Source organism: Lampris incognitus, chromosome 10 (assembly GCF_029633865.1).
Source record: "Lampris incognitus isolate fLamInc1 chromosome 10, fLamInc1.hap2, whole genome shotgun sequence".
In the NCBI taxonomy this organism is placed as follows: Eukaryota; Metazoa; Chordata; class Actinopteri; order Lampriformes; family Lampridae; genus Lampris; species Lampris incognitus.
In genome coordinates, this window is record NC_079220.1 from 17,303,498 (window position 1) to 17,317,958 (window position 14,461).

The 14,461-nt window shown below is 42.0% G+C and overlaps 1 protein-coding gene across 1 annotated transcript; it reads left to right on the top strand.

Moving 5' to 3' along the window:
* Nucleotides 1-2,596: 2,596 nt before the first annotated feature.
* rogdi (rogdi atypical leucine zipper) lies at nt 2,597-13,289 on the top strand. Its single transcript, XM_056288304.1, has 11 exons — nt 2,597-2,719; nt 3,714-3,785; nt 5,460-5,542; nt 5,924-5,978; nt 6,325-6,405; nt 6,595-6,690; nt 8,100-8,198; nt 9,255-9,368; nt 11,158-11,207; nt 11,869-11,995; nt 12,523-13,289. The coding sequence occupies exons 1-11, from the start codon at nt 2,645-2,647 to the stop codon at nt 12,562-12,564; spliced, it is 894 nt and encodes a 297-aa protein (XP_056144279.1). The 5' UTR covers nt 2,597-2,644; the 3' UTR covers nt 12,565-13,289.
* The last annotated feature ends 1,172 nt before the right edge of the window (nt 13,290-14,461 follow it).

Below are 14,461 nucleotides of genomic sequence, written 5' to 3' on the forward strand. Positions count from 1 at the left end.
ATGCCAAAGATCGGCATCAGTCGTGCTGAGGGGCATCTAGGGAATTAAGCTTAGCTTGGAAAAGGAAAAAGTTAAGTGAGCCTGCAGCCCTGATGGAAGACGGTTCATTCCACCATTTTGCACGCAGGTCAAAATGATTGTTCAAGTGTTCAGTCCTTGAGAATGGTTAAATGAACTGCATTTATTTAGTACTCTTCTAGTCTACGACCACTCAGTGCTTTACAATTTATGCCTCACATTCACCCATTTGACACACGGATGGCGGAGGCTGCCATGCAAGGCGCCAACCTGCACATCAGGAGCAGTTATGGGTTCAGTGTCCTGCTCAGGGACACTTCAACACGCTCTCTGGAGGAGCCGGGGATCGAACCAGCGACCTTCCAATTACTAGATGCCCTTGTAGATGTGTTATGAACTGAATTCATTCTTGTAAGGATTTCAGAATGTCGTGACCACATTTACTTGGCATACAATAATGGTTAGGTGGTAGTATTTGTTTGAGAATAGCTGTCACCTAACATGATGTGCGTGCTCCCAGCCATGGACCAACAAGGGTTGAGAGGAACCTCAATTACACTGGGCCAAAAACCTTTCTCTTTTTTTTTAACCTCAAGAATTATGACTGTAGGATATCACAAATGATTGTTGCAGGTAAAACGGTGAAAATCCTGGCAGTCAGAAAATGCTATCACAAACGACTGCATACAGGAGTATTATAACCAAAAAAAAAAAGTATATATGCGGGTTTTAATATGCCCAAGGATTTACAAATCTTCAGTTTACCCAGCGTTAGGCTTTTTTAATCAATGTAGCATGTTCAGGTTATATTCAATTTCAGCCTTACATGTAGTAAAAAATGTAGCTCTTTTGCTCATTTGTCATATTTCTCATGCAGAACACACAAGTGACTCTTCATCCACCACGAATGATATCATTTACCAATTATGAAAAGTAGTGCTCAAGATCCATCCACAGATTATGAACATAAACAGTTGGCAAGTTGACAAGGTTTCAATCTAATTTTACAAATGAACTTTCAGTATTACTTCCAGAAGTGTTTAAGACAAGTAATTGGCCTATATATTGTAATTTTCCATACTTATTTACCCGGTATGGTGCATTGCTAAATGTGAAATTGCATATCTTCATTACGTGGACTGGGTGATTAATTGCACAATTTTGTCACGTGTTAATTGCACAGTTCACGTTTACACAAACACGGCAGAAAAGCACGATTTCTTTCACAGAATAAGGTAAACAAACCCTCCTGTAACCTTGCGAGTCTGACCGGAGGTTGAATCTCGTCGTGTTATTCTCAGTCACGTGTCAACGAACATCGCCATGTTGGAGGACAGCCAGACCTTAAGCAACCGCTGTGTACGCTTGAGTTCTCATTGTCGATCTGTTTACAAGAACGAAATTTTATGCGAAAATCGGACAAACGTACGGAAGTAAAACATCGCTGCTGTGATCCACTCTTCGAAAAAGTTTTTACATTTTTACCAAGTTCTGGCCTAGCGGCGCAAAGGATCCCATTCGATTGGAGGATCTCCGGCTGTTGGGCCAAGCTCATGCAATTCCGCGATGGCTTCGATCAGGAATTATGTACAAGCTTTAGAAGGGAAAAACCAAGGATATGTATGGAAAAACTTGCACTTATCGATATGTTAACACATTTACAAACCAAATGCAGTTTATCTCCCTCTTGTACTAATTATATTCAAACCATGTAATTTTAAGATTTAGCTTATAACTGCTGATGACGATTGACACACAATTGAAATGTCTATTTTTAAAATGCTTTTGTTTCTTAAAAAGTATATTATAACGGTTGTATACAATGAATAATATGTCTGAAGGAACTACTGAGTCACACACATTTGTCAATGCACAAGAAACCAAGGCAATTTTATCCACTGTTGTCATACCAGCACTATCCTCACTACTGAGGTAGCCTGTTGGTAAAATTCCTTCTAAAATTGTAAATGTTCTCCGTACTGGGCCAATGACACCCTCCACATGGATGCTGACAGATGCCATTTTTCTTGTTGCCTCGATTTCTAAAGGACCGCGCTATTTTTTCCCTTTGTAAAAGCAGGTATCTTAACTTCTGCATTATACTGTTTCTTCATCTGTAAGATCTTCCCGACTTATCCTCGATATGCATTTTCTTCTTCTTCCCTCTGACAACCTTCCGAGTTTCTTCTCCTTGACGGCTGATTATCTCTGGGACGCTAAAGTAGGACTTGTTCCGCTCCCTGTCAGCTCGACTGGAACAACCCAAAACAGCGCAGAAATTAACCATTGTAAAATATGGAACCACAATAGCTGCTCTGTATGAATCAAACCTTGACACAAGTTCTGTCCACGCTGGCTGTTTAGAAAACGTCTGACATCGCGCACTGAGAGCAATAACACGCCAGCATCCTATGGATTGGAGCCGTTGTCCTGCAACATGGCGGATATGTTGCCGTCACGTGGTGTATGACGTAACATGAGACGAACCCATACGGGCAAGTGGGCGGGGCCGCGAATAATGACGGACGTGTGACTTGGGATAAGCCCACTGCCTGTAAAGCCTGCAGTCACATAAACAGCGACACAACACAAACCCAAAGACATTTTCATCTTTCTGCCAACGAAAATGCTCAACCCGCAGAGATCGCTGTCTGAACTCCCCAAGATGTCAGCCGCTAATCAAGTGGAAAGAGCCGTGTTGGTAAGATGTACAGTTGCATTTGGTTACTGGTATGTGTGCAAGGCATTTTTTGCTTTGCTAACTGTGCAGCCCACTCATACAAACGAATGGCCCTCAGTTTACCCCTGCGCTAAATCGAGGTGTTGGTTGCAAACCACGCTTCTGTGTTGCCGGCAGAAAGCAGAAAGGTGCAATCCTCCTGTCATGCAAACGCGTTTACCCACTGATTGACTGGGACAGTCAGTTGGCAATGCACTTAACGTGATGTGGACAGTAGGCCTGCATGCAAAGCATTGGTGTGATTTGGCTGCAAGAGACAATAAAGAACTTAAACACCGGGTGAGGCTGCGGCTAATTTGTACTGTGTGAATCACGAGTCAGCTAGAGACTTTGACTGTCGTAGATAACATGTAGTATATGCGCCCGTTCCTGTCCAAAAGGCCTAGAACGGGTCTGCAAGGCGTCTTTCTGTACTCACGCGGTGGAGACGAACAACAATGCCCACGCACTTTTTGCCAACCTCTCCATATGAGTGAACAAATCATCAACCCCTGCGAATATGAGTTAACATTTTCCATGTTGTAGGTGTTCAGTCGGCATACCTCTGAACAATGACCTTGGTTAAATGTAAAGGTTGGTGCACTTGGAAGCAGGAGTTTGTACAGTTAAAGTCACTGACCAGTGTGTCAATCATGTCCACATGTCTTTGATTAAAGACACTGACTTCCTGATCTTGAACTTACGTCGCTCTGGGTTCAGACTTAATTCTTTAAAATTACAATGAAATGTGCCTTAAAAGGACTGTAACAAACTGCCAGAGTAGAGCCAGAAGCTTGCTCTGAAAAAGTAGTGGCAGCAAGATTTGTCTCTCACATTCAGCAACAAATTATCTATAGTTACTGATATGTGTAAAATTATAGTTTGGGAAAAATGTACTTTCCCAGCCTAGAGATCTATGTTGTTATTGATAAATGCAAGTGGCAGTTGAATGAATGTGTCTCTTTGTTTTATGCAGGAGGAGGAGTTCAACTGGCTCCTTAAAGAAGAGGTACACGCTGTCCTTAAGCAGCTCCAGGACATCCTCAAGGCAAATGACATTCTTATATTCTTCAAGTATTTTTTTCTTCTATCTGAACCTGCCCTCCCCCCGAAAAGCAAACTGGGATCAGTAAAAAAAACTTGCAGACCATTTTAAGTGTGAGGTATGATGACGGCCTTAAGGTTTCTCTGTGAGGACTGCCCACCTGAATGTATCAGCAAGGCAAAGTGAAACCCAGTAGAAACAATTGTACATTTTGTCCAGGCAAAGTCAGCACTCGGGATAACGTTCAGGATGTCATGCAGTTGGAGGGGGCCGTCAGTATCTAAAGCAGGCGAAGCAGGGTCAGTGGATGAATTGGGAAAGTTTAGAGGAAAACATTTGTCTGGAAAGAACATGTTGAATTAGACAGGCCACATTCAAGGTGAGGGCCTGTTTTTCATATTGTGGGCCTGTTTTTCCTATTGTGGGCCTGTTTTTCCTATCATGAGCCTGTTTTTCCTATTGTGTATCATTCTTCAGAAAGGTACGTATGGCAATACAACCAAGGTCTAACTAGGTGTTTGGTAGCAGCAACTGAAAGTTGGTCAGAGGAGTTTTATCAGTTGGCTTTTGAGGAATCTGATAATGGCATAGTGGTTTGGTTTTATCTGGAAGGGAGAAAAGCTCAAGGGTAAGGGGTTTTTGAGCAAACACATTTTAGAACACCAGTTTATTGCGGTCAGCTGATGCAAAAAATAATCAGCACTAGTCTGAGGCCAAACGCACTGCTGCAGTCATCGTGGCGGCGTGTTGTGTGTTTTGTTGAGCTCGCCGTGTTGTTGCAGGATGCAGTAGATTAGGAATAAGAAAGGAAAACGAGCAGTTACTCAGGCTGAGCAATGTGGATGGAAAGCTGAAGTGTGCCTTGCGGAGTTTGGGTACCAGATGTGTTTAGTTCAACTGGCTCCATCATGCGTAAGAAAAGTGGGAATTCATAGCCGGAGCTTGTGCCGTTTGGTTAAGTCAAGTCAAGTTTATTTATATAGCACATTTAAAACAACCACAGTTGAACCAAAGTGCTGCACAAGCTTAAAATACAATATAAAATAAGTGACACATATGAATATAAAAATATATGTAAAGAAGACATAATAAAATAAAGAATATAAAATGTAAACAATAAAACATAAGGGTAAAAGTATATTTGCACAATAAAATCATGGTGTCAAGCTCAACTTGAATTGAATGCCAGCAAGAAGAAGTAGGTCTTAAACGGAGATTTAAAAGTCTCTAGGGTCTGAGCAGATCTTATGTGTACTGGTAAGTTGTTCCAGAGATCAGGGGCAGCCACTGCAAAGGCTCTGTCGCCCCTATTCTTAAGCCTGGATCTGGGAACATGTAAGAGCACCTGGTTTGTCAACCTGAGTGCTTTGACTGGTGTATGATGATGTATTAGCTCAGATAAATAAGATGGTGCCAGCCCATTTAAAGACTTAAAAACAAGTAATAAGATGGTGCCAGCCCATTTAAAGATTTTTTTTACCCCCTGGTTACTCTTTCTTGGGTTAAACACTGAGATTAGGGCTAATTTTGCATTTTAAAACCTAGTTTAAGAAAATTGGTTGATTAGCAACAGGTATGATCGTAGCCGTTATGTCAACTCAAAAACCATGGCTAGAATGATGGTCTCTTCTAAAAGTGCTGACTTTAATGGCCGTCATTTTTTCATGTTTCTGACAGGAGGCATCCAGACGCTTTTCAATGCCAATGCCAGGGCTGGAGAGCCAACTCAAACAGGAGAACTTCATCCTTGGCAGCTCAACGTAAGACCTGACTGTTGATGATGGCAAAGTTTGAGCTGTATCCAAAAAATATTTTTTGCTTCACTGTAGTTTGACTCTCTGTGGTTATTTGGTCAGCATGCTTTTCAGTTCCTGGAGCACTCATGGCTTCAGAATACACAGCAGAAGTTGTGTTTAGTGGTTTGATGGAGATCTGTCTAGTCTATAACTGTCGTCTCCCCATGTGGGAGTCACTTCCAGATTCTGTGAAAGTGAAATGAAGGGATCTGTTGAGACAGTTGGACATTTCCTTCTCTCTGAAGTCTTTCATGTAGAGCATCTGCCTTGATATATGTTCGCCTATCGTTTGCCATTTTCCACTTTGCCATTGTCTGGTATTGATGATGAATTTTTATTTTCCAGTATGGACCAAGTGAAAGGGGTGCTGACACTGCAGGGAGAGGCACTGACCCAAGCTGTGAGTGAGCAAGAGTAACCTCCACATTAGTCACATTAGCCTCCAACAGTGTTTAATTTGTAAAGCCTGGGGTCCCAGAACACCAGCTGGGGGATGATTCAGTAGGTTGACTGCAAACAGAGAATGTATCAGTGCAGTAAACATGTTAGACACCACAATGGTATGATATCATCATAAGGGCATATCTTTAACATTGAATCACTGTAATACAAAAGGCAGATTGAAACTGTATAACTTCTATTGCAAACCTATATTGTAGCCTGCACACATAATCAGGTCATTATAGCCACGCAACTCTCCTAACCGCCATAACCTTTTTTTTTTCTTTCTTTTTTTTTTTAAACAGGACATAAACCTGAAAGTTGCCAAAAGTAGCCAAGTGCTGCATTTTCAGTTCAGGGATGATAAGCAATGGAAACTGCAGCAGGTATGTGTATGTCAATGTGTAGGTGGTGAGTGTAATGCCACTACTAGTAACGCACCAACCAAACACTGGTCGGTGCATAAAACTTAGCTTTCTATGAAAAAAACATGCCGCTTTTTAATCCCAAATCCTACTTTACTCATCCATCTCACCTGAACAACCCTTTTTCTCCCCGTCTCCTCCTCGTGTCAGATTCAGGATGCCAGGAACCATGTCAACCAGGCCCTGCATCTGCTGAGCAGCCGGGATGAGAACTACCACTTTAAGACAGGGGCGGAGGTTAATAAGGTTTGTCTCTGGTGATGCTACAGAGCCCAGCTGACATGATCACAATCACACATAGAGCACCCGCTCTCTGTCTCCACAGAGTAATCGGCACAGTGCATGTCTATTAGCTGAAGTATGTAGTGTATTTCTTTGACGTGGATCTCAGTACATAATCATATTTACACAGTCAAAGAAGGTTGAATCAGTTCATCAGGATACATTTATTGACAGATACGTTTCATCACTCAACTAAGTGACATCTTCAGTCAACTGAAGTCCTCTTCAGTCAGACTTATCTGTCAATAAACGTTGTATCCAGATGAACTGATTGGAATAGGGGTTGGAATCTTTCAGAGTCTTACAATTCAATTCGATTTCGATTCAAAAACGATTTTCGATTCAAAACCGATTCTAGATTTGGTACATAGGGGTGCTAATTTCAGGATCTACTCCAGTCCGCTGTGCGCGAAGAAAGGCGGTGTGGCAAATTATGGCATGAAAGCAGACTAAATGGTGTATAAGATTATGTAGTTTTTATATTTGAAAAAGTTGTATCAATTGGTTGCAATAATGTGAACACACAAAGGCAAGCCTAACCTTTCTCAGTAAAAAAAGACAACAAAAAAAAAAACCGACGTGATGGTACGTCGTACTTTGGCTCAATTGTCTGGATCATAAATCTAAAGCTTTCATTGTCGACTACGCTGTAGGGTCGCAGGTCTTTTGAAATGAAACGGGCCCGTTTTTTGCCTGTTCAGAATTGACTGGGAGTTTAGTAAAGTGGTGCAGTGTGCGTTGGTTGTTTGTTAATGTTGCAGGATGTCGTTGTTTCACTTCTTTCAATTCTGGGTGATGGCGTGTGATGTGAAACCTAACATTAGTGGTGTTCCCGAAATACTTAACTTTCGTTTTGCAGATCTTGCGTATTGAATAAGTCACGTCAAGCTCCTTCTTCCCCGGGAGATTGTAAAATCCAAAATGCGCCCAAATGCTTGCCTTCAATGATGACGGGACTGGCTGAACTTGTTGCTGCTGCATTTTTAGAAAGGCTACCAAGAGCTAACATTGTTTTCCATCAGCCGGAACAGGTGTGCGGCAAGTCAGCATTGCAAGCAGTGAGGAGGCTATTTAAGACTGGGGGGGAAAAAATTTTTTAAATCGATTTTTGGAATTTGTGAATCTATTCAGAATTGTAGAAGATAAATATCGCGATTCTTACATAAATCGTTTTTTTTCCTCCCACCCCTAAATTCAACCTTCTTTGATTTTCTTACCTGGATTATTTAGTATGCATCAAGACATATTTACACAGCATCTTATGTCATGGTTTACTGCTAGTGATGCTCTATCCTGACAGATAACAAGTAGGGATGGATTATAATGGAGCAAGGTGGTGGCTAAGCTGAATGTTGGTGTTAATATTGTCACAGCTGATGGATGCGGTGATGCTCCAGCTGACTCGGGCCAGAAACCGCTTGACCACCCCGGCCACCATGACCCTGCCTGAGCTGGCCACCAGTGGCCTGATGGTGAGAGCTGGCATCTTTCTTTTAAACAACTGTCATGTTTCCATCCAGCTGTCGAATACGTTTCAAGTGAATAATTAAATATTGCAAAAATGTTACTTGAGGTGCATTTTCATTAGATGTGCTTGTGCGAATGAAAACTTGAATGCAGGCATGCATGTCATAGGTCATAGATCAACACTGTAACACCCCCCCCACCCGAAAGATGGATCAGTTAAAATTAAAATAACAAACATCTGATCATGTGATTGAATTTTATTTTTTTTAGTCAGCAAATGTGTATCCTTTGCAGTTCATCACATTTCTTTCTATTGAAATACAATAGAAAATTAGTTATTTTCTTCTTCTTCCATTTCTCCTTCATTCATTTCTTACCTCCTCTGGTGTCTAGAAATGTTGAGCTATACCCCAAAAAAACGTGCCCAACTTAAAAACCCCAGGTTAGGTTGCTTGCAGTTAAGGTGATATCTTGCTCCATTGCTCAGTGTCGACCCTTTTTTCCCCTCCCACTCCATTTTCTTCACTCTACTTGCCATTGACTTAACCTTGGACAAACTTGAACTAAACAAGTTGGAGTAACCCACCTTGCTGTTATGCTTCACATACCAGCCCAGAAGCATAGCTCTTACTTTCACCCCAATCACCCACTCTTATTGCTTCTTTTCACCCCCCCCCCATTTTCAGCCTAATTCACAGCCAGAAATCTTTCCAACATTTCTTATTTTAAGTCACTGAACATTTCCAAAGCCTCCCTCATGTACTAATTTAATGCTTCTCCTCCTCTCCTTTTGTATTGAAACGAATAGTGTTAAAGGTAAAAATTTGTATTTTTCAGGTTTCTGTGAAGGCCTTTTATAATAATCACCTTAGCAACACTTTCAGCTAGCCCACACATGGGGAACTGTGCTTTGTAGTTGTTTCTAGCTGCATTCTCACAAGACAAGATCAGAAGGTGAAGTGAATTATCTCCTTCCTTTTTTTATAACTACTTTTCAGTCACATTTCTAACTCATTTTTATTTGCCACCCTCTTTTTTTTTTTTACCTCGCTTTTCACCAGAAAATGTTCAGTCCTCCGATGCCTGGGGATGTAATGGTGAATTTCTACATCAACCTGAGCAAGTTGTGTCTGACGGTGTATCAGCTTCATGTGCTGCAGCCCAACACTACTAAGGTGAGGTCTTCTCAGCCCTACCCCCTCCCTCCACCAGGGGCGTGTTATTGATCCAGTACGTTAACGGTACACTTATCGGTTCTTTTTGTTTTTTGTTTTAAGAGAAAAAACAAAAAATTGGTGTGCTCCAATTATCGGGGCATCACACTGCTCAGCCTGTCTTCCAGGAGTATGATGGCCACCGAGGGCTCAGCAATCGCCTGATCTGAGAAAGCACGGCCCCGCAGCAGTGACTTAATATCCAGAAGAATGGCAGACCTAGAGAGAGAAGAGGAAAGAGGAATGCCTGTTTAATCTCAGTAGTCTTTTGAAGACTGCCGGTCGGTCAGTCGGCATCATCAGCTATGATGCTGTCTTGTTGAAGACTGTATCAAATATAAAATACATATCATCTTATTCCCAAACACGTTACAGTCAAACACGTTTTCGGTGGGTGTTGGACTCCGCCAAGGTTGTCCCTTGTCTCCGATTCTGTTTGTGATATTCATGGACAGGATCTCATGGCGCAGCCAAGGTGAGGAGTGTGCCTGTTTTGGGAACCTCAGAATTGTATCTCTGCTCTTTGCAGATGATGTGGTTTTGTTGGCTTCATCAGAATGCGACCTCCAGCATACACTGGGGCAGTTTGCAGCTGAGTGTAAAATGGCTGAAATGAGAGTCAGCACACCTCCAAGTCTGAGGCCATGGTTCTCTACTGGAAAATGGTGGATTGCTCCCTCCGGGTTGGGGATGAGTTGTTGCCTCAAGTGAAGGGGAAAGATGGAGCAGGAGATTGACAGGGGGATTGGTGTAGCATCAGCAGTAATGCGGACATTGTTATGGTGAAGAAGGAGGTAAGCTGGAAGACAAAACTCTCAATTTACCGGTCAATCTTTGTTCCAACCCTCATCTATGGTCATGAGCTTTTGGTAGTGACTGAAAGGGTGAGATTGCAGATACAAGCAGCTGAAATGAGTTTCCTTTGTAGGGTGTCTGGGCTCAGCCCTAAAGAGGGTGAGGAGCTCGGCCTTCTGGAGGGAGCTCGGAGTAGAGCCACTGCTCCTTTGGAGAGAATGTTTGTCAAGACAAGTCAGAAGGTTATCTGTATTTGTGGGGATTTCAATATAGATTTTGCGTCGAAAGAGCCAGTTGAGGTGGTTTGAGCATTTGATTAGGATGCCTCCTGGGTGCCTTCCTTTCGAGGTTGTACTGGGCATGTCCAACTGGGAGGAGAGCCCGGGGTAGACCCAGAACTTGCTGGAGGGACTACATGTCCAATCTGGCCTGGGAATGCCTTGGGATCCCCCAGGAGGAGCTGGAGGGCGTTGCTGGGGAGAGGGACGTCTGGAGTGCCCTACTTGGCTTGCTGCCACTGCGACCCGACCCTGGAGAAGGGGCTGAAGATGGAATGAGATGACAAAACAAATTAAGAAGAGATTAACATTGCTTTATTTTCTCATGTCTGGACAGAGCGATACTTTTAATCCTGTCTGTGCCCCTGACTGAGGCATGGCAAGACGAACTGGAGTTGGTCCCCAGGCGCTGCATGGTGGCTGCCCACTGCTCCTAGCTACACAGCTCGGCTAACTAGGCCGAGATACATCCAGAGAATTATTTGTATACCAAAGAATCATACTTTTGGGGTGTTTGTGTATATTACCAAATATTGACCATGGCACTTTTGGTCAGTTTTTTTTTTTTTTTTGAAATTCTGAATCTATGTCCCAGTTTGATGCTATTGACTTTGTCTTTCAGGTGCCGGGTGTAGTATTATAACCCATGTTCTTGGTTTTCTGTTTCATCCTGACAGAATTTCAAACCAGCTGGAAGCTCAGTGTTACACAACCCTGGGGCAATGTTGTAAGTTTTAATGTATTTGCTTTCATGCCATTTGGTCCTAAGGGAAGTTCTGTGTTGTAAAACCAGACCATCCTTTCATATCTTTCCCCTTGACCCAGCGCTCTTGCATAAAACCAAATCTGTTTTGTTGTCTCTCTTTGATAACGTGACACCAGATATCACAGTATTGTCATATAGACAAGATTAAGGCATTATCAATTTGGTCTCAAAACTGAATCAGGAGGGTCGCACAAAAAAAACCCTCTAGTTTCACATAACTTGCCATCTATGAAAAAGGAATACTTGGTTTGGCTCAACTTTTAATTCACTTCTTTTTTAAATTTCGCTCTCATTGGGCCTCATTTATCATTCGTTGTTACGTACAAATGTGTTCTTACACACCCGTGGGATATTTTAGCCCTGAGGTTTGTCTCAAGAGACCAGTGTAGAACCCTGAATTTAGACACCGATTGGCTAACACTGATGTCTTTGCAAGCCTAGGTGATTGTTCGTTGCAAGAGGTAGACAAATAGATGTTAGGGGGAAGGAATTATAAATAAGTCATGCTTTGTGTCCGCCTGCCAGACATTCTTGAGGGCTAAAAAAGTTCCATGGGTGTGTAGGAGCAAATTTGTAAGTATGAACGATGGATGAATGAGGCCCGTTGTCTTTTATTTCCCAGTGAGCTCAACAGCAACCGCTTCGAGGTGAGCCATGTACACAAGGTGGAGTGTGTGGTGCCCTGGCTCAACGACACGCTGGTCTTCTTCACCATCTCTCTGCAGCTCTGCCAGCAGCTCAAGGACAAAGTGGGTGTCTTCCAAGCCTAGCAGCCATAACCGCACACACACTGCTGTGTACGAAAGCTTCGGCACTACCGAACATGAAGCTGCATATTTTTCCCCAACACGACCTTTTAAACAACACCCTAAGCCCTCAAACCTGTCAGGACGTTGTGCTTACCCTCAACAGCTCTTCTACTGAGGCTTCAAAATAAAGACAATCCACTTCTATTGGGCAGGGAAAGGCTTTTAGATAATAGCTAAATAATTCAAACTTTTAATTTTCCCTGTCAAGGAACACTAAGATATGAACGTTTTAGAGCACGATGAATTTATAATGTCAAAGGAAATGGCTATAACTAAAACGATGACACCAAAGTGGTTATTTACTGTGGTTTTTACAGGTTTGCCCAACTTTGCAGTACAAGTGATTGAAGCCAAGTCCCAGGACTAATTCTATCAGTAGATAACTGACTTATCCGACTGATTCAATCAGTTGATGGTTTTGTTATTCAGTAATGAAACTAGTCCAACGTTGCTCCGTTTCCTTCCAGATATCTGCGTTCTCCAGTTTCTGGAACTACAGACCTTTCTAATCAACCTCCAGTCCAAACACACAGAAAGAGACGTCAGGAATATCTGAAAGGGTTTTTGTTTTTTTTTTTGCCATGTGGTTGTTCAACTGAAGTGTTGCATAACTTGCGTCAAAATTGAACCAGAACACAATGGATGTCAGTATTTATCATTTGTCCCAGATTTAATGGGGCCACTCATGTTAGCTTAACTGTCATTACTTAGCATGTTTTTTTTTTTACTTATTTTATACAGAAGCACTAATTCCTCGAAATAAAGCATGTTGTGCACATTTTTTTTTGTAAACACCATTTGTGTTATCTGGGGGGAAGGTATACAGCTAGGTTTCTGAGAAAGCTTTTTTTTCTTCACACCATACAATAACAGTAATGGGTTGCATTAATATAGCGCTTTATGTAGACACCCAAAGCGCGTCACATTGTACAGTCACCTTATTTTTCTTTTTAATTTCATTGATTTAAAAAGCACTGAAGAATGCATTGTGCTTTGGACAGTACTTGATTATGCCTGAATAAGCTAATAGATTACGTCTTTATTCATGTTTGTTTGTCGACAGTGTTTGTCAATGTGTTTGATTTAATGAACCTTTTTGCCACTCGTACCATCTTGTTCCCTGTGACTTATGGAGCAAAGTTTATTCCACTACGTGTTAAATTATTTTTGAGAAGCTATATATATATATATATCAAATGAAATTATTTATCTGTTGTATGCAGAATAAACTGTTGGAAACAAAGAGATGCATTTGCTTCTTTACCTTTTTTCCTAGCAGTGCTTACTCGTGTGGTTATTTGTACAAATGGCTCTTGCAGAATGTTCCTCTATGGGAGTCCTCAAGTCACCAGAAACAATTTACGAAGCGACTTGTGTAAAACCTACACATGGTTAGCTGTCTCCAGCCTCAATGTATGGCCAGCCTAATGGGAGTGAATGTGTGTACTAAAGAGTGATGACCTTTAACCTAACCACATCTGAAGAAACCTCTGAAACACTGAGATCTGTTGTCTGGTATGTCTGCGGCTCTCATCTGTCTCCCGACGCACATTCAGATCACATCTTCTTAATCAGTTGTGCTGTTGAGGGTCTGTCCTCTGGCTGGTGAGCAGGAATTGGGATCTCTTGAAGACGATCTGTTCTGTATCAAATCTAACTCCAAGGCTGTTCATAAGCCTTCCCCTGTAAAAGTAAATACCGCATGAGAGTCGGCCCTTTGATGCGAAAACCAACCCTGAAATCCAATTTCCCGAGCAGTAAACTTGTTTGTATGCACACCATGTGATGAAAGACCTCCACCCCAGACATGAGATCAGTAGCCCCCAACCACCATCATGCATTATTGGTCTTTAAAGTCTTGCTGTTGGATGGGAAACTCGGTGTTTGTTGCCAATTGTGAAGTCATCCTGTGTCTGTTTCCGTCAGAGCTTCAACCTGTTCCTTTCACCGGCAATATTTTTTAGTGTATGTTATTTCTGAGACTTCTCTCTACTCAACTGAATGATTTTTCTTTTTTTTTCTTTTTTTTTGTGATCAGTGTACCTTAGACTCAAAACTAGTTGGGTCTTTTCAACTCTTATCTGCTTCATGTTGCTGTAAAACTGTCAGACGTCCTTCAAGAGGGCATGGTTGCCTCCAGCATAATGACTCGAAGGTATTACTTCCTTTAGTAATGTGAACTTAAAAGATTTAATCATATAGTTTTCGGTCTGTTTGTCCACTTCCTAACTGGCTTCAGACCAGTTAAATTAGCACAATCTAGAAATCAATTGCAGCTCTGCATGTGAGACATCTCCTTCTCTTGGACTTCTGCTTTAAGAAAGTCCTCAGGTCACAGGAGAAGCATCGTCTAGTGTGCACATGGAAACCTGGGCCCATTTTTCGTTTTAATTTCCATTTAAAGCC

Bases quoted from the DNA above. Each gene is read 5' to 3' on its own strand.
- rogdi (XM_056288304.1), top strand. From the start codon at position 2,645: ATGCTCAACCCGCAGAGATCGCTGTCTGAACTCCCCAAGATGTCAGCC. The intron at 5,979-6,324 runs GTGAGTGAGCAA...TTTTTTAAACAG, and splicing joins GAGAGGCACTGACCCAAGCT to GACATAAACCTGAAAGTTGC. The intron at 6,691-8,099 runs GTTTGTCTCTGG...ATATTGTCACAG, and splicing joins CAGGGGCGGAGGTTAATAAG to CTGATGGATGCGGTGATGCT.